The sequence below is a fragment of the Notechis scutatus genome, chromosome 1, assembly GCF_049901735.1.
Source record: "Notechis scutatus isolate UNSWTSFEM ecotype Mainland chromosome 1, rNotScu1.2, whole genome shotgun sequence".
NCBI lineage: Eukaryota > Metazoa > Chordata > Lepidosauria > Squamata > Elapidae > Notechis > Notechis scutatus.
The window spans coordinates 48,717,714-48,738,495 of NC_142009.1; the positions used below are offsets into that span (position 1 = coordinate 48,717,714).

Sequence of the window (20,782 nt, forward strand, 5' to 3'; positions counted from 1 at the left end):
AGTGCCCATAAAGGAAGAAACAGATTCAATAGCTGAACAGGATGAGGAAGATGAACAGGTAGTAGTTCCAGAAAGTCCTCCTGTAAGCCCTGTAATTCCCAGAAGAACTACACGTATATCTAGACCGCCTGATAGGTACCAGGCTAACACAGTGTGCCAGATTAATCAAGTTCCTAATTCTGTAGAAGAAATTAAAAAGTATCCTAATAAGGAAAAAGAAAAATGGTATGCAGCAATGAATAAGGAACTCAATTCATTAAGTGATATGAAGGTGTATAAGAATGCTAAATTACCTGTAGGAAAGAAATCCATTGGCTGCAAATGGATATTTAAGGTAAAAATAGATAAAGATGGTAATTTAATCCATAAGGCAAGGTTAGTAGCCCAAGGTTTTAGGCAGAATGCTAATGACTATGATGAGGTGTTTGCACCTAGTCTTAAGGCAGCAACCTTGAGGGCAGCTTTAGTGTGGGCAGCTAGTAAAAACTATATAGTTAACCATCTAGATGTGGAAACTGCTTACTTGCACGCCCCATTAAAACATATTATTTATATGAAAAACCTGTTGGTATTAAAGGTGAAAATAAGGATAATAATGATTGTTGGTTGTTAAAGAAAAGTCTCTATGGTCTTAAACAATCAGGCTATGAATGGAACCAGTATATTGTAAAGGAACTTAACAATATAGGATTTAAAGCTGGTTTAGCTGATCCATGTCTGTTTAAGAGGGAGACAAATGGGAAAGTATCATTATTATTACTATTCACAGATGACATTGCATTGATAACTGAAACTAATGATGAAGCAAATAAAATAATAGCATCATTAGGAAAGAGAATAAAGATCAAGCAATTAGGGAGATAAAGAAGTATCTAGGTTTGAATATAAAGAAAACAAGGAAAGGTTTTAAGATATCTCAGGAAGATAAGATAAGCAAATTGCTAAAAGATTACAAGATGGAGCTTTGTAAGCGGCTAAGACTCCAATGAGTCAGGAGTTTAGCAACACTGATGTACAAAGCCGGAGTTTGATAAGGTGATTTATCAATCTTTAATTGGTAGTTTGAGTTATATTAGTAATTGGTCTAGACCAGATATATCGTACTGCGTGAATCAGTTGGCTAGATTCAATTCTGCACCATGTGAAAGACACTGGATTGCAGCTAAGAGGATATTAAGATATCTTAAAAAGACAATGAATTATTCATTGTATTTAGAACCAAAGGGTGATTTAATTTTGAGTGCTTATGCAGATGCTAGCTTTGCATCAGAAAGAGACACTAGAAAGTCGACTTCAGGAACAGCCATAATGCTGGGTAAGACATTAATAGGCTGGAAGTCAATAAGACAACAGCATATAAGTTTGTCTACTATGGAGGCAGAATTCTCCTGTTTATCATTGTTATGTACAGAATTAATAATGTATAAACAAATGTTAATTGATATAGGTATAACTGTAGATTATCCTATAATTATACATGAAGATAATCAGGCAGCAATTCAAATGGCCACAAATATTGGAGTAAAAACAAGGAGCAAGCATACAGATCTAAGATACCTAAACGTAAGACAATCTGTAAGAAGTAAGATGATTCAGCTAGAGTACTGTATGTCAGAGGACAATTTAGCTGATAATTTTACTAAAGCCCAAGGTGCCAGTAAGCACCAGGAGAGTTGTGAAAAATATGGGATTAGATTGTAAAGGTATTATATATTTATTTCACCCAAAAGGGAGTATGTTAGGTATAACATTGATACCAAATATGGTTTGGGTGAATAAATATATAAAACTTAGATATCATGGTTTAAGTGCTTATCACTTTAAGCACAATGCAGCAGGCAATTAGCCGATTAAGGGTGCGGTTAGAAGTTACAATATAAGGAAGCATTAGAAGCTGGAAAGACTACTGTCTGCTGTCTGACTGTAACTGTGTGCTGCTGCGACTAACTGTGATTACTGACTGTGAGTGCCTGTGACTGAACTGTTATTGTTTGCTACTGTTTGCTGATTTACTGCGTAAGTCTACTGAATATCCAGCGTTTGTTTCTCTGGAGAGTGAAACCGGAGGAGGAAAGATATCTTTATCGGCTGATAAAGATATTGCAAGGACTCTTAACTTGGACTATACTAGTGAGTCTTACTGGATGGAAATACTGTGAATGACTTAATGGACTGAATGACAATGCTTAAACTCTAACTGGATTAAAAAACTATTTAAACTACAAACAGTGTTTGTGTTCAGTGTGTGTATACTCTGGGGCCCTTCCGCTCTCCTTTGGTTGCCTGGCTTGACTACTGCTGCAATACTCTGCTAGGGGTTAATTCCAAAACCCTAACAGTTCTTATTTCAATGAGTTTTACTATTTGTTTCTAAATACCGTATTTAGATGTTTCTTACTGATAATCCCAAATAATCAGAGAAAACATATAAGACAGGATGGAAAAGCAAAAAAATAAATCCTTTAAGAATGGGAACAACGCTTCTTGGAATTGGTGACATGAGTGATCCCAGTTCATTATGAATTACAGAGTGATCTTGATGAAGTGACTCTAAAAGGATGTATTTCTCCATACATCAATCTCATCAGCATTCTAGCTCTCTCTTGTCAAAAACAGAAACAATTAGAAGGAGTGTAGGTGTGAGCTGCTCACAAAAATGCCTGTGTTTTAATACACTTAAACACCTAGATGATGCCTGATTTTTTTCCTAACATAAATTAACATAATTCTCCATAAAGAAGAAAATAAGTTACCCAAAGATGAAAGGATTTTTGATGCTATTGAACAGAAAAGAATCCCTTTCAGCTCAGCTTATGTGCATGTTTAGACAAAAATAAATCCTGATGTGCTGAGTTATTAATTAAAGAGATAGGTAATAATTTTGCGTATTTTGCTGTGTACATCTAACCACATGAAACAGTTTTCCAAGGAGCAGTTAGGAACATATTCTAGATGTTTCCCAGTAATTCTCGCCTTCAACCGATGCTCTGTCTTTTGCCACCATGCAAATTGGTAGGACACAATTGGAACAAAAAAAATACCATGCCTCTGATTTGTTTATATTTTCAAAGAGCAAGACAGAGGCTGGAATCAAGAATCAATGAACCATGAAAAGGTCAGAGGCTTTTCACATCAAATAAACAATTAAGTTAAAAGTAATATTTTTCCCTAGTTCATGAAGTTCAGAGTTCTTACCAAGAATTTCAATATATAATTTCAGATGGCTGCTGCACTGAGATCATAATTGTACACCTTTTGGCTTTCCACTCAAATGGTGTGATTACAGAAAGTTGACTAATCTGAATGCTGATTTTTGCTTGGTTCCTGTTGACATCACTGGTTTTGGCTGTAATTTGGGTTTTACTAATGTACAGTGGTGCTTGGTTCCTGTTGATGTCACTGATTTTGGCTGTACGTTGGTTTTACTAATGTAAAGTATGCCAATCATTCATGTTGGGCAACCATACAAATCTAAATAAATAAATAATTTCTTCTTGCAAGAACACTTGGAAACTATAGTGTGATGTAGTACACTTAGCATGCTAAGAATTTTCCATCCATACCGTTTATTATTTAAAAGTACAATTCCAATAAGCTGTTAGCTCTTCTTTCCATCCATTCCATAATACCTTACCCTTTTTCGCAAATTGTAGGTCAGGATGAGGTTCCTGGAGAAAGAATGTGAAAAGGCTGTGTAGAACTCCAGCACTTTCTGTAAGGCATCCCTTTTAATTACATGAAGGTCACAGTAAGTCAAAGCCCTTACATTCGCACACGACTGGGCAAGAGTTGTTTCTTTCCAGAAGACATCACCAAAGACATCCCCTTTGCCTAGGGGGGAAAAAGATCTGCAATCAATTAATTGCTTACTTGTTAAAAAAATTATCAAAATGTAACCATAATAATTCCAAAAATAATTCCATAATAATTTCCACTATTATTAAAAGTACATGCCTTATTTTATGCAACATATTAAACACAAAGGAAACCTTTAATTATAATGAGAGACTGGATCCAACCTTTCATCTTTGTAGCAATAAGCAGCCAATGAATATCATTTTTTGTCAGCACTATCAAGTCTAATCAAGACTGAAAAATTTATATAGATTCAATCGGTAAGATTCATTATTAAAACAATTGTACAGTTCTTTTTTAAAAAAACTATTTATTTACAGCTCTATTGTATGAACCTTGGAACTTCACAGCAATTCTAAAGTATTGCAATAAAACAGCCACAGTATATTAAAATAAAGTTAAATTTAAAGTTACATAGCACAACCCTGCCAATATCTTAATTCACCCAAATGAATTGATCTGAAACAGAAGAACAAAGTGCACTGGAGTTTGTAGTAGTTTTCAGAAGGTCTATAATCCTCAGTGCAGCCAATGTCATCTCCAGGACTAAGATCATCTCAGAGAAATAACACTTCCAGACCAGTAGTGGGATTCAATTTTTTTTTATTACCGGTTCTGTGGGCGTGGCTTGGTGGGCCCGGCAGGGGAAGGATACTGTAAAATCTCCAGTCAGAGGTGGTATTTGCCAGTTATCTGAACTACACAAAATTTCTGCTACCGGTTCTCCAGAACCTGCTGAATACCACCTCTGTTCCAGACCCCACACCCTTCATTTCCTGGAAACACTTCTCCTGAAAAAGACACCGTGGACAGGTTGAACCCAGCTGGTGAGGAGATCCAAATATCAAGCCTTATTAAGTAATAGACTATATATCAAGATATTTATATTGAACTCACTCTTCAGTATAATAATTTTGACAAAGGCATCTATGGATATATGACAAAAGTTATAAATCCTATCTAACAGCTTAATTTCTTTTCTTTTACTGGACTTCACAGCACAAAAGGCAAAACAAAGAAGTGTCATCCGAGATTCTTGTCTCAGACTTATTCTCTTCAACCATAGCTTTGTTTGGTTTTAAGTCCAATTGAATGTCTATGGTGATTCTCAGTCATCCAGGTCATGGCTGTCCTAAAGGTGCTTTTTTTAAGAGGCAAGTGGACTTTCTGTTTTTTTCTTTGAAGACATTTCATCCAAGAAGTGTCCAAATTTTAATCACAATGGTCATAAATGTAAAAAAACTGTCATAAACCACTTTTTCAGACCATTGTAATTTCAAATGATCACTAAATGAACTGTTGTAAGTCAAGGACTACCTGTAGACAGATATTTTATTTTATTTATTTATTTAATTTATATTGCCACCTAGTTTGCCCATGGCAACTCAAGGCAGCTTACACAATGTAAAACCATATTTAAAACAAAAAATAAAAATAAAAAAACAATAAAAACTAACAAAAAGAATCAAATAAATTAATAAAGTACAATAGAACAAAATCTGGGGGCGGGGGGAAATCACCCCTCAACTCCCAACCCCCGCCCCGACAATAGCAGATCACACTAGCCATTTGATGGGCTCCATCCTGCTCTGGGTTCCCTAGGCCCGCTGACAGAACCAGGTCTTCAGTGCTTTTCGGAAGAGTGCTAGAGTGGGGGCCATTCTTATCTCTGTGGGAATGATATTCCAGAGAGAGGGAGCCACCATGGAGAAGGCCCTTCTTCTGGGTCCTACCAGGTGTACCTCCCTTAGGGATGGGACCCGCAACATTCCCTGCCTCCTCGCTCTAATGAGTCGGGTAGATGTGACAGGCAAGAGATGTTTCCTCAGATAACCTGGTCTCAAGCCATGAAGGGCTTTAAAGGTGACAACCAGCACTTTGAATTGCACCTGGAAACAAATCAGCAACCAACAGCTCCTGCAGGAGAAGTGACACATGTGCACACCGGGGTCTGCACAAAATCAAGCAGGCTGCTGCATTTTGCACCAACTGGAGCTTCTGGATGTTCTTCAAGGGCAGCCCCATGTAGAGTGCATTGCAATAATCAAGATGGGAAGAGACTAGGGCATGAGTGACTGTGAGTAGGTCCAGGAAAGGGCATTGGTCCAGGAAAGGGCGTAACTGGTGCACAACCCGCAGTTGCACAAAGGCCCTCCTGGCCACAACTGCCACCTGCTCTTTGAGCAGGAGTTGTGAATCGAGGAAAACCCCTAGATTACACACAGGGTCTGTTTGGGGTAGTGCCACCCCACCCAAGACCAAAGGTGGCAATTCTCCCTGAGCCAACGAACCACAAACCCAGAGCTACTCGGTCTTGCAAGAGTTTAGTTTCAACCCGTTGCTCCCCATCCAGCTCCCTCCACCTCCCCATATGTTCACCAGCTCCAAAACAAAACAAAATCTTAACCCCTTTTTAATATTTATTTATTTCCTGCATTTATTTATTTTTTTACAAATAACTCAAGGTGGCAATACACACAATACTCTTATCGCCTCCTATTTTCCCTACAATACCCATCCTGTGAGTTGGGATGAGAGAGAATGATGATTCAAAGTCACCGAGCTGCCTTTCATGGCTAAGGCAGGATTGAACTCATGAGAACCCACTTTTTAATCTGGCACCTTAATCAGTAAACCAAACTGGCTCTCTTTTTGGAATCAGTTTAGATTAATAAGAAATTACTGTATATACTCGAGTATAAGCCTAGTTTTTCAGCCCATTTTTGTGCTGAAAAATCCCCTCGGCTTATACTCGAGTCAGATTCCCTCTGAAAAAAAATGGTGTGGAGTCGCGGCCTCCGGCGGCAGCGACTCCCAACAGCCCCAGCCGGGAAGGGAAAGGCAAAAGCGCTTTGCCTTTCCCTTCCCGAGGCGGCGGGACTGGGGCCGCGCCGGCGGTAGTGACTCCTGACTCAGGGGCCTCCGAGGGAGGGGAAGAGAGTGACTCCTGCCTCCGCTGTCATAATCATCTTCTTCTTTTGGGTTAGTGAATCAATTAAACCTTTCATGATAGTGAGATCGTTTCCCAAATTAATTATTTTTATTTTTGAAATTTACCAGTAGCTGCTGCATTTCCCACCCTCGGCTTATACTCGAGTCAATAAGTTTTCCCAGTTTTTGTGTAAAATTAGGTGCCTCGGCTTATATTCGGGTCGACTTATACTCGAGTATATACGGTAGGTCTAACTGAAAATGTTCAAAATAATTGCAACCTAGAAAGGGTTTTTGTTAGTTTTTGTTTTAAACCAAGAAATTTCTATAGATCTTTGCTGTATCACTTCAATATTGCACTCAAACTTGGTATAGTAGTGCATTATTATTTTATATGGAAGCACAGACCCTCATTATTAGATTGCTAGTTACAAAGAAGCCAGTTTGGCTACATGAAGACCAACATTGCTGAGATTTGAGGATATAGATGAATAGCTGAAGATTTATTGGAGCACTTATGGGTTGAAGATTCAGGTAACCAATGTCTGAATGGTAACCAATGTCTGAATGGTGCTACAGCTATGCCTATGAGGTTAGGAATTGTTATCCATCTGGGTTTAATTCTGGATTAACAAAACTTGAAGAAATCACAAGCAGGAACCATATTAAAAGTGAACAGCACTTTCTTAGACCTACATTGAGTTCCTTTCTTCTTTCCTTTTTCTAATGGAAAATACCAAATTTGACCTCCGTTTTTTTAATACTACACAAATAGATGGTGTTTTCAGAGGGAGAGCTCTTTTGTTTTCTAATGGAAAGTACCAAATTTGATCTCATTAAAAAAAAATCCTACACAAATAGATGGTGTTTTCAGAGGGAGAGGTCTTACTGTTATCATTCAAAATACATTATTCAACTATTCCATTTTTCTCTGTGTTAAAAGATATTTTACGGAAAAAGACAGAAACACAAAACACAAAAGGGTTAAAGATACAAAAAGGAGAGAACCATCTTAGATCCAGGAAACTACAGACCTATCACTCTGACCTCAAAACCAGGTAAAATTATGGAAAAAATAATCAAGCAACTAATCATCAAACACCTAGAAGCAAACAAAGTAATAACCAAAAGCCAACATGGGTTTGTCAAAAACAGATTATGCCAGACCAATATTATTGCATTCTTTGACAAAGTGACAAAACTAGTGGACCGAAGGAATGCTGTGGATGTAATTTACTTGGACTTCAGTGAGGCATTTGATAAAGTAGACCATAACCTACTACTTGATAAAATAAAAAATTGTGGCTTAGACAGCATCACCACCAGATGGATTTGTAACTGGCTGACCAGCCACACTCAATGTGTATTCCTCAATGGAACTGCATCTACATGGGTAAAAGTATGCAGTGGGGTACCCAGGTTTTGTTTTAGGCCCATTACTCTTCAACATCTTCATCAATGATCTGGATGAGGGGATAGATGGGGAACTCATCAAATTTGCAGATGACACCAAGCTAGAAGGAATAGCCAACACTCCAGAAGATAGGCTTAAGATACAGAAGGATCTTGACAAACTTGAACATTAAGCGCTATCTAACAAAATGAAAAAAGTGGTGAAAAAAGTAAGGTTCTATATTTAGGCAAGAAAGACAAAATGCACAGGTACAATATATGTGGTACCTTGCTGGATAGTAGAGGGATCTTGGAGTCCTAGTGGACAATCAATTAAATATGAGGCAGCAGTATGCTGCAGCTGCCAAAAAAGCCAACACAGTTCTGCACTGCAAAAACAGAGGGATAGAATCAAGATCACGTGAAGTGTTAATACCACTTTATAATGCCACACTTGGAATACTGCATCCAGTTTTGGTTGCCATGATGTAAAAAAAAAAACCATTGAGACTCTAGAAAGAGTGCAGTCAAGAGCAAAACAGATGATTATGGGACTGGAGACTAAAACATATAAAGAACAGTTGCTGGAACTGGGTATGTGTAGTCTGATTTATCTCAGGGGCTGCCACTAACAGGAGGGAGTCAAGCTATTCTTTAAAGTACCTGAGGGTAGGACAAGAAGCAATGGGTGGAAACTAATCAAGGAGAGAAGAAATTTCCTGGCAGTTAGAACAATTAATCAGTGGAACAACTTGCCTCCAGAAGTTGTAAATGCTCCAACACTGGAAGTTTTTAAGGGGGTTGAACTAGAACACCTCCAAGGTCCTTTCCAACTCTGTTATTCTATTCTATCTTGAACAAATTCCATGAACAAAGTAAGATGGTTACTGTACTAAAAAGCCTCTGGAAACACCCAGAAAATGAAGACTAGAAAAAAAAATCCCTTTTTAGAAATTTGAAGCATCCTATAGCTTTATAATTACACTAGTCCTGATATTTGCCTTAATTTAAAATGGAAGTGAAAACTAGTTAACACCAATTTTCTCCATATTTACAAACCCATGGAAAAGAAAGTTGGACAATAACTATTTGCCAGGAAAAGGAAAATTCCAGTCTACTTGCCTGGAAAGGGAAAATCAGAAAGGCAATTGTAAGTCTAATGCTTCAAGATGCCAGCTATCCTCTTTGAAATCAAATCATAGCAACCAGTCTTATTGCTGGACACAGTGAGCGAGCTGCCTCAGTCTGCAGATGCTAAGTAAAGATTGGATTATTAGAGCTACAATTTGTTGATCACGTTAAAGTACCGTGAGCTGTATATAAGGCATCCAGAAAGTATCCATGATATCAATCACTCCAAGACATATAATGGATATAATATTTGTATGCGGGGATTTCCTGCAACCTGAACATTTTTTCCAGTTAAAAATGGTGGAAGGGTATATTTTACATGGATTAGGATAATAGCCTATGTTGTGAAGCTAGAATGGATTAATGTACATTATTCAATTGAAATTACTGAGTTGGACTATTGCAACAGACAAGTTCGATGCTAATTTACAGTATACTGTGTACTTATATGGTTAGTGGGCTTACTTCCAGAAAAGTATGTCTATGGTTAGAACAATCTTCTGCTCTCAAGGAAGAATGACAGAATTCCAATACATTGTTAACTGGCCATGCACTACTCATTTCATGATATAATAGAAACATCAGTCAATATTTTAATATAAAATTATACAACATATAACTGAAAAATAACATTCAGGTGGATTCTATATTCCCCATGGTCTGTTTTCCCCAACCTTCCAGATATGTTAATCTTCAATTCTCAGGATACCCAGCTAGGATTTCCATTTAATTGCTGTTTAATCATTTGCTCTTGATTTGACAAAATTCCAAGTGCTGTTTGTAGATTTGCAGAGTAAGATTCCTTACTTTTCTGGGCAAGGTTGAGATATTTTTGTGCTTCTCTATAAATCTATTCCTCTGGGATACAACTAGCATTTCTGGCACCTCTATATAAATGAGGTAAAGCAATAAAGCAAAGCCATTTCAGATAAACATTACAAGAACAACTCTATCTGAACACGTTAAGATGGCAATTAGATAAAATTAAAGCAGCAGGATTTTCCTTCCCTGAAGCAAATGGACCATTTAACACCCTTCTCATACAGAACAAAAGATACACAAAGTTCTCCATAGGAATAACATTATTTTCTTTAAATTCTTCCTCAGGGATTATGGTTATGTAAATAATAACTTACTCTGGAGAGCTGAGGACACAAGAACCACGCTTGCAACTTCAGTGCAAAGTGTTATCTTATTCAGAGTAAATAAATGAAACCACCCATCCCCTGGTGATGGTAAACAAATTAAAACATTCAGATTTGCGTCACAAAAGTAGGATTTTTATACATGTTGATGCCACAGTCATAACAACCCTTTCATTCATAATGTTTTATATTAAGAGACATTTCTCAATCCGGCACAACTGGTTCAGCTCTAGCCAAATTTCAGGATAGCACGTGAGAAACTGGGCCTTGGCTCCTCAGATAAATCAATTTCATAAGAAGGAAAAGAATTCTATCTGTCTTGGCCTCAGAGAGCCTTTCGGAAGAAAGAAAGAAAGAAAGAAAGAAAGAAAGAAAGAAAGAAAGAAAGAAAGAAAGAAAGAAGGAAGGAAGGAAGGAAGGAAGGAAGGAAGGAAGGAAGGAAGGAAGGAAGGAAGGAAGGAAGGAAGGAAGAAAGAAAGAAAGAAAGAAAGAAAGGAAGAAAGAAAGAAAGAAAGAAAGAAAGAAAGAAAGAAAGAAAGAAAGAAAGAAAGAAAAGTTTATGAAGTTTATGTAGAGAATGTGGAGGGGTGCAAGGAACATGCGATCACACAAAGCCAGCAGCCCTTTGAATCTAATCCAGGCTGTAATACTAGGCACACATATTTGGGACTAAGCCTTACTGAAGTTCACGGGACTTATGACTGGGCTTTTATCCTCTTTCCCCCAGTTACTTCTCCCAGGCTTATCTCATGTTATTTAAAAGCTGTTTCATGTTGGGAGAAGCTTTCAGGGGACTGTACGTGAAAGACAGGATGAAAAGTCTTCTCTGAACTTCCTTGATTTATCTTAGGATCAAAGCCAATGTTTATTAAAATAAATGTCACACTGTCCAGGATAGTGTCAGTGTGAAAATAGACCAGCAGGAGCTTATATTCTAACAATGGAGAGTTATCATTGTTACACTATTTATTTTATTCTAGTTTTAAACAGATTAACAGAAATCCTGTTTATATTAGAACTATTGATTAATAACCTCCCTGTTAAAGAAAAGGAAGAAAAAAATAATCTTCTATGGATGTTTGCTGATGTTTGACACAAGTACCTAAAAAAGTAGCATTTCACCTTTTCTCTATCCACATTTCCTTCAATCTCAGGATGTCTCCCACTAACAGGTTCAATATCATTAACAAAAAGTCTCTCAAAAATGCCAGAATTTTCTCTTAAGTGGTGCTTCCTGGCCAATTCTTACGCAGTGTTTATATATACAGTGGGATAAAAAGCCCTTTAATTTAAAAGCCACTAATAAGTTCATTCACAATTTTTTAAAAAATCAACACGAATCAAAGTACCATGGAGACAAAGTACCATGGACTACCTACAAATTCAGCTCTTGGGTGGGTTTGGGTTTTCTTTTTGGGGGTCCTTCTGTTGCAGGGAACTGTGTGTTTTAATTAGTGCTAGAGGCAGACTCAAATTATACTGCTGCCTCTTGTCTAAGAGAAAATTGTCATGTTTTTTCTTCTGTCTCAGTAGCCCTTGGTACATCTTGACATCTGTTTAGCACTCAGTTTTTTTTTCCAGGCAAGTCTACTTGACTGCGCAGCTGGGTTGTAGCACAAGCAACTTAATAACTACTTTAAAATAGCATTGAAGGCTATTAACTCATAGCAGAGTCAGTAACCTACCAAAATTCATTACAAAATTCCAGCAGGCATTTAAAATCACAGCAGCTTGAGAGTATAGAGACTAAAGAACCCAGCTTTTAGCAAATTTAGTTGTATGATTCTATGTAAAGGTAGGTAGCAAGATATTAGAGGTAGTCCTCAATGAATGATTGCCTTGTTTAGCAGCTATTTGCAGTTATGGTGGTAATGGAAAAGTGACTTTGTGACCAGTTCTCACATATATGACTTTCACAGGTCTGTAAACCAAAGGGAAGCTGAAGTAAGTAAGTAAGCACAGCTGTGGTTTCCCAAAGCTCATCCATACTCCATCTCCCATGTTTTTATAGGGGATATCAAAGTGTGATTCAGGAAAGTCTGCCTGTTGGTCTGCCTCAGCAGTCCCACATTATGGCACAAAGCTCACTCACCACATCAGCTCCACCAACCCATGAGCGCTGAAAACTAATGAGAGGTCACTTGCTGCTTCAGATCTTATCTCTCCATATGCTGAGCTGCCAACCATCATCTGGTTTCAACAATGGATCTAATTCATAATGTGATGGAAGAGGGCAGAGGTGACTTTTTGATAGATGACCTATCATCCTATTTCAGGCTCTTGGCTAACCTCAAGCCACCACCCAATGCCAATGTCACCACCCAATGCAGATGTTCAGAAGGAAGGAGTATGTGTACCCCAGCTGAAAGCAGCTAACAGAAGCTAGGAGATCCCACTCCTACTGTGTCTCAGCTCAGTCACCACAAAGGGGCCACATTATTAGAAGGGTTCTTTCAGGAGAAAATGGTTTAGGAAAACCCATGGCCTCAGTACTGGCTATGATACAAAGGTTGCATGAGTAGATGCTCATCAAAAACTATTAGCCTGGTACCTTTAAGCTAAGGTGTTCTGACTAAGGCTTCCTTAGACAGTAACAACCACAAGCTTAGTCCCAAAACCCCTCTTTTTATTTCAATGGCTGTGAATTATATTCATTCACAGCCCATAATGAGTCCCAAACAGTTTGTGAATAATCCAATAGAAATCTGCCACAGTCTTTTCGGGATAAGGCTGATAAGCACTCACCTTTTTCTCCCTTGAAATGCTGCCAACGACTAAATTGCCAATTAGCTGTACAAGGCCAAACAGAGCACAAAGTCAACACAGAACTTCAGAGTTTAAACCAATCAGAATGAACAAAGTTGCTTCCTGCAAAGGCTTATGTCCCTTTGCTCCTCCTTTTTGTCTTATGGGAGGGGACAATCATGTCCAAGCCTTATCCCAAGTCGCCCCTTTTGTCTTAATTGTTCTTGCCTTCTGGCAGCTCTGAGCAAGCGCACACTGGGAACAGGCTCCCCCTGTTCCACTGCCTCGCTTATGTCAGATTCTAGAGTCTCCAGAGTCAGCACATTACTCTCAGAAGTCCCTGGCCCCATCTCTGTGTTGGATGCAGATCCCTCGTCCAAGTCCTCCCCAGACTCAGAACTGGCCCATGTTCCTCCCCACTGTCCGACTCTGCTGCCAGATCGCAAGCCTCCAGCAGACCACAATATAAAGTTAGGAGGAAGTGTGACTGTGCACAGTGTTCATAAAAGCACAATCTTTCCTTTAGTTTTATTTTAACTTAATATCATTTTTGTTAGGAATTATGTCTACAGTTCCTCCTTGCAACAGCGAAAAGAACTGCATTTTAATTACTCTAGCTTTATTATCTGTGAAAATATATATCTTTAAAATACAAAGGACAGGTCACCTCACATGAAATAGATGCCACTGCAACCAACTTTATATTGAAAGTAAGAAGCTGTGCCTCCTAAAACAATATTTCATTTGGTTAGGTTATTCTTCTTGGCTAACTGAATACATTTTGTTCCCTTGTATAATAAACTTACTATAAATCAAGTTTGTCCAAAGGCTGAGGAAAAATATACCTTCAATTCACAGGTTTACAGGGGAAACAGAAGAAAAGTTACCAACCCTCCCTCCCCAAAGCCTCATAATTCTCCTCTATTATTAAGGTAGCCACAAAACTTTCTGTGATATCAAAAACCAGAGGAACAACCCCCCAATTACAAACCCAACAAACAACCCAACTGCCACAGCCAACTCGCTATGGGATAACTTGCTGTGGACAAAAATTACATACATTACAAAAATTTCAATACAAGAAATGGTGAAATAAAACCTTTAAAGAAAGGATGCAAAAGGAGGGACACAATGAAATATGAATGACAAAAAATAAAATATTTTTTAATTATTTTAAATAATGAAATTAAATTGTTGAATTATCCTGCCATGAGTTTTCCCATGGCGAATTGGCCGCAGCAAATTGTCCCATAACGAGTTGCCCATGGCAAGCTGGCCAGAGCAAATGGGCCATGGCAAATTGGCAGCAGTGAGTTGGCCACAAGTTGGTCATGGCAAGTTGTCCCATTCTGATCCAAAAAGGCAAGTAGATATATACCAGTAGCTCAAAGAATAGAATAGATTGGAATAGAAAAGAATTATTTATTGGCCAAGTGTGGTTGGACACACAAGGAATTTGTCTTGGTGCAAATACTCTCAGTATACATAAAAGAAAAGATACATTCGTCAAGAGTCAAGAATCATAAGGTACAATACTTAATGATAGTCATAGAGTTGCAGTAAGCAATCAAATCATACTAGGAAACAGTCAACATAAATCATAAGGATACAAGTGACAAAGTTACAGTCATATAGTCACAAGTGGGAGGAGATGGGTGATAAGGAGTGGTGAGAAGATTAACAGTAATAGTAGTACAGACTTTGTAATAGTTGATCAGTGTTGAGGGATTTATTTGTTTAGCAGAGTGATGGCTTTTGGGAAAAAACTGTTCTTGTGTCTAGTTGTTCTGGTGTGCAGTGCTCCATAGCGTTGTTTTGAGGGAAGGAGTTGAAACAGTTTATGTCCGGGATGTGAGGGGTCTGTAAATATTTTCACAGCCCTCTTTTTGACTCATGCAATATACAGGTCCTCAATTGAAGGCAAGTTATTAGTAATTGTTTTTTCCTTACCATAATAAAATCAACAGCCAGGGATTATTGGGTCCAGAAAACTGCATGGCAGACAAAGCATCCCTGAATCACTTATGCTGGAGTGCCAGTAATTCTACCAAGTAATGTTGTTTGTCTATATTTGGAAGCATGCGGAAATGTGGCAAATGTTTTCAATGTAGACATCACTCCCTTCCTATTAGCATTATGAGTGTGGAGTCCTTGGTGCTCTCTGAGCTTGATTGTTTTCTTGCAGATGTTTCATTATCTAACTAAGAAATGAAACTTCTGCAAGAAGACAACCAAAGTTAGAGAGTACCAAGGAGTCCACAGTTCAACCCTGAGCTTCAAATATTCTATTAGCACTTTGATTGCATCAAAATACACTGACTGAGGCTCTGTTCATGCATATGTTGTGCACGTGCATGGGTTGTATGTCAGTATTTTGTCAGTTAACTATTTAACAGAGATCGTAAGTTTTGTGGTGCCTGTCCATTTATTGACTTTGGAGGACTACGTAAGTGGATTTGAGCAACTGACAGGAGTTGGGGAGGTGTGTCATGTCTTTCCAGCTTTTGTTAGTGCCTCCAGTCAACGGATGCACTTGTGTGCACTAGACTAAAACAAGACCAAAACCATGTCAGAAGATATCACAATGAAAAATAAATAAATTTTAACAAAGGGAGTAATAGCAATAAATGAAAAGCTTAATACAGGTAGTCCTCAACTTACCACAGTTCACCTAGTGACCATTAAAAATAAAAAAGACATGATCGTTCCAGTTTTCCCATGGTCACATGATTCAAAAAAAGGCTTTAAGAGTTGTAAATCTAATCTTATGAAGCTTCTCCTCTGGTAGTACTGATTTGCAAACTAGGGCATTCAAAACCTTTGCTAGACCAATACTTGAATTCTAGCTCTGTTGTCTTGAATCCGCACTGTATATCAGACATAAATACAACTGAGTGAGTCCAGAAGTATTTTACCAGAAGAATACTCCATTCCTCTGTTCACAACAGAATACCCTACAGCACCAGACTTGAGATTCTAGGCTTAGACAGCCTTGAACTAAGCTAAGACTGGACTTAAGCATAGTACATAAAATCATATGTTACAACGTCTTACCAGTTAATGAATATTTCAGCTTTAACCACAACAACACAAGAGCACACAACAGATATAAACTTAATGTAAACCACTCCAAACTTGATTGCAGGAAGCATGATTTCAGCAACAGAGTAGTCAATGCCTGGAACTCACAACCTGATTCTGTTGTCACCTGCACAAACCCCACTCCTTTACCCTCAAACTAACCTCTATTGACCTCGTCTCATTCCTTAGAGGTCTGTAAGGGGCGTGCATAAATGCACAATCATGCCTATCGTCCTGTCCTATTGTCCCCAATTATTAGTTCCTATTTCTTATATTTAAACTTATTTAAATATTTAAATATTTATATTATTCTTATTTCTATTATATTGTAAGCATATAAATAAATAGATAGATAGATAGATAGATAGATAGATAGATAGATAGATAGATAGATGATAGATAGATAGATAGTAAATGGGGAAACTAGATTCACTTAACAACCAGGTTACTAATTTAACAACTGCAGCGATTCAGTTTAAAAATGTGGCAAGAAAAGTCATAAAATGGGGCAAAACTCAATTAATAAATTTCTCACTTAGCAACTTAAATTTTGGGCTCAATTTTGGTTGTAACTTGAGGACTACCTATAATAAAATTAGCACCAAAACAATAAAAGTCCAAAAACATTACTATAGTTATTAAAGTGCTCAGAAAACTAAAGGGCCAAAAGAGAAGTTAGCATAGGTGCCATGTAAGTTTTTCTATAGAGGATATTTCATAAATAGAGTATCCCCATAAAAAAAAAATTGTCAATAAGTTTAGCTTTCCATTATTCTTTTATCATTCATTAAAGAAACGTTGCTGTGTGAAAGAGCGTGGACGGATGCTCTGGCCAAATCTAACAAGCAGACATTTTGTCTTATACTTCAGTTCCAAAACTAATTATTGCTGTGTAATCTATGTACACATTGCTAAGATATTGTGAACCTTCTACCAGCAGAATTACAATTTGTATCTCAACACAGATATAAGCACAAATAGAATATAGTACAACTTACCCAAAATTGCAACAACTTCATCATCTTGGATCACCTCCAAGGATCCTGAAACCACAAAGCACAGATTGTCCACGCTCTCACCCGCATGGTAAATGAGATCTCCTGGTGCACAATGCACAGTCTGAAATTCCATTGCAAGAGCTCGCAGGCACCCATCACTAGCCAGTCTGAATGCTGGGTGCTCTTTAAAAACTTTTCGGTTCAGATGTACACAGATATCTGCTCTCATGTCCTTAGGACAGATCTGTAAAACCTAGGACAACAGGACCAAAAATAAGTGTGTACAAGCCTCAAAGAACCTGTTAAACCCTCTGTGAGATTTATCTTTATATTAATTAATCCTTAGTGTATTTGCCAACAAATTTATTCTTTCTTTTTTACAATCAGTTAGTTCTAGCTAGAACTGAAAGCTTATTCTCTTCTGTTGATTACTGTAAATGTTAAGCAAAGGATTGTCAAAGGATTTAGAGGCAAATTAAAGAAACAAAGCCTGTTTGATTTGGGTTTTCCCACATTTTGCTTAACAATAAATTAAAGTAACTTCAGAATATTATAGTTTTACAAGGCCAGAAAGAAAACAGTGATTTAAGTCAAACTTATTTTCAGATTAACTATAAAAAGAGAACGAATTAATAAAATATTTACTTGTTATAAATACAAATAAGTATAATAAAACGGCACTAAAACTCTTACTCTGTTTCATTTGACCAATAAGCTTGTTGCTATATAACTGATCATCACAGTCTCTTCCAACTGATATTTTGAACCTGTTAACTATTATATTTCAAAAATTAATTCACAACCATAAAAAGGTCAGACTTAATCTTTCTCTTTATTAGCTTTAGTTTACATTCTTAAGTGCAGTAGATAAAATAAAATCTTGGGGTTTAGAGATTCAAGGGATATATGAAATTTGAACAGATTTGCCCAGATAAGTATGTAACATAACCACTAGCACTAACTACAGAGTACAATGCACACTTGTTATTCATTTTGTAACATTTTTCAATTTTTGTATTGTATGTTTTGAGAAGCTGGCTCAAGATCTGTATTTATCAACCAATTGTTCTACTTATCAACAGTCCACAAGTCTTAAAGTTGCCAAGACTAGAGAACCCTGTTCTATAAGACAAGAAATCAGGGTGGTAGTAAAAATATACCATATTAGTAAAGAGCAGTGAAAAGCTAAGTAATGCTAGATTTCTCAAGGGACCTCACCTTTTCAGTATCAATGCCCCTGGACATTGACCAGGTAGAAACAATGTAATCCATCACACGTTCACTCAAGCCTTTGGGCACTTGATAGAGCTTCAGGAAGTCCCGGACACTGTTTAACATTTCGTGATATCGATTTGTATTAGCATACATTTGCTGGAAGATAGTTGTCACATTCCCAAAAATGGTTGCATATAACAGAGCTGCAAATAGAAGAAGGTGGGGAAGGGAAAACAAAATGAAGGTGGGCCTTCTCTGAAAGAGGCAGATGGTTTGCCAACTGCAGTACTTCATTGCAGTATTTGTGGGAGAAAATAGCATCAATTCCATTAGTTGCAGTAAAAATTATCTTAATTGTTACAACCCTAAGCACTGATGCCATTTATTGCCTATTGGTATAAGCCTTTAGAGATGTCCTTTCAAAATTACATGTATTATATAAAAGAAGGATGCCTCGTCTTGATAAAAATTGTCTTGTTTCAATTAAGAGTGCCATTTTCAATTTGTTTTATGTTAAATGACTGACTGAGTAACTTCACAGCTGTGCAATTAGGGAGACATTTTCTAACCCTGGAGGCTGCTCATTCAATCCAGGCTTGATGTCACCTTAAATCACTTCCTCCCATTCACTAAACTATACACAGGCACAGGCTTCTTTCAATGCTGTAAATAATAATGCATATATTTATTAACCTTTGTAAGCTTGCCTTTCCCAAACAGAAATTCATGGAGTCTTACAAAAGTTTAAAATGTCTGGTACAAAAAATGGACAGAAATTCAACAAAAACCAACTCAACGAAAGCCTTTCAGTAGGCTTGAGCATGAAAAGTCTCTGATTTTTTTCCCACTTGGAAGATCAGATTATTTTAAATAAAAGTCAAATAAATGTGCTTAGAGAGAGTGTTACAGTTGAGCAGCCACAACAGGAGAAGGTGGGACTCAGGAAGATGTCAGATCCAGAAACAAGCCTCCTTATACAACAACGTCTGATTCTTTCATGCAAGAGATGGAATTCCATCTAAAAAGGAATCTCAGGAAGTATTGCTGTGGAAAATTCTGCCAAAGATTTTGAAATATTGCAGCCAGCTGTGCAGTTCAAAGCTCACGTGAAACTGTTAAGCTAAGTCCAACCATTGGGGATTGGGGATGGGCAGGGACTGATAGGCAAACTTGAAATTCTGAAAGCAGGTCTTGAATGCTTTCACAAAATAATTGCCCAGAAGTCTGCCAATTTACAAAATGGCTATGATAAGAGAGGTAGTCATCACTTTGCTGAAAGATGAGAAGGTAGGGTTTTTAGTTCATGCTTGTTAGTTCATCCTTTTCAACCTATATTAGGAGACATTAGGACTTGAACCCCAATGGGTTTATTCCTGGATTGCATTATACCAGTGGTGGGATTCAATTCTTTTACTACCGGTTCTGTGGGCGTGGCTTGGTTGGCATGTCGGGGGAAGGATAATGTAAAATCTCCAGTCAGAGGTGGTATTTGCCAGTTCTCTGAACTACTCAAAATTTCCACTATCGGTTCTCCAGAACTGGTCAGAACTTGCTGAATACCACCTCTGCATTATACCTACAAGTATATTTAGGGCCTGACCACTACAATTATTTGAGCCAAGCCAGCATTGGTGCTGTGTCTGTAGTTTCTTCCAAGGGAAGCTGAAGCCATTTTCTTTTTACTCAGGTGTGCTTTAACTCCATGTAGGATCTTGACTGGGAGGAGGCTGATTTTTCAGTTGTGAGAACTATTGTCTCTCCCTATTCCCTACCACCTGAGCTTCCTGGTAGATTTCACAGGCAACTTTATTGGCAAATCACCTCTTGATCCCTCTAGTCAGTTTTACAATGCCTGTAAAAATGTACTGGGCCCTGACCATCTCTGCTTATGCACAGATCCAACTCTTGTATCAATCCAATCTCTGAATACAAGCCTTTAAACATGCTTTCTCCACACAGAGAGATTCTGGAACCATAGTTAAAATGTTGGACAAAGTTCCTACTCGGGGTTGCAAATTTATGGTGTCATGCCATCCTCACAGCCTTTAACAGAAATTTATATGCAAGAAAAACCAGACAACCAGACAACTTTCCCCTCATGTCAACCGCTCAGATATTTTGTGGATTGGCCAAAGACAAACAATATATGCTGAAAGCACAAGGGGGAGCCAGTTATTTATTTTGTACCTTTCTGTAGGGAATTCAAGTGTTTGAATCCCACCTATAATTTTGTAGTCTCCTACTGGAGACCACACTGAGTGGTTCAGGGTTCTCAATGTTTAGCCCTTC

At 37.8% G+C, this 20,782-nt stretch overlaps 1 protein-coding gene across 1 annotated transcript in view; it reads right to left on the reverse strand.

Annotated features, from left to right (window-relative positions):
• Window positions 1-3,598: 3,598 nt before the first annotated feature.
• Window positions 3,599-20,782, reverse strand: part of KCNH1 (potassium voltage-gated channel subfamily H member 1) — a 127,068-nt gene continuing 109,884 nt past the window's right edge. Inside the window, exons 8-10 of the mRNA XM_026683017.2 lie at window positions 18,497-18,696; window positions 17,279-17,531; window positions 3,599-3,831 (exon numbers count right to left, since the gene is read on the reverse strand). Of these exons, the coding sequence (XP_026538802.2) occupies window positions 3,599-3,831; window positions 17,279-17,531; window positions 18,497-18,696 (686 nt within the window). The remainder of the gene's footprint in view (window positions 3,832-17,278; window positions 17,532-18,496; window positions 18,697-20,782) is intronic.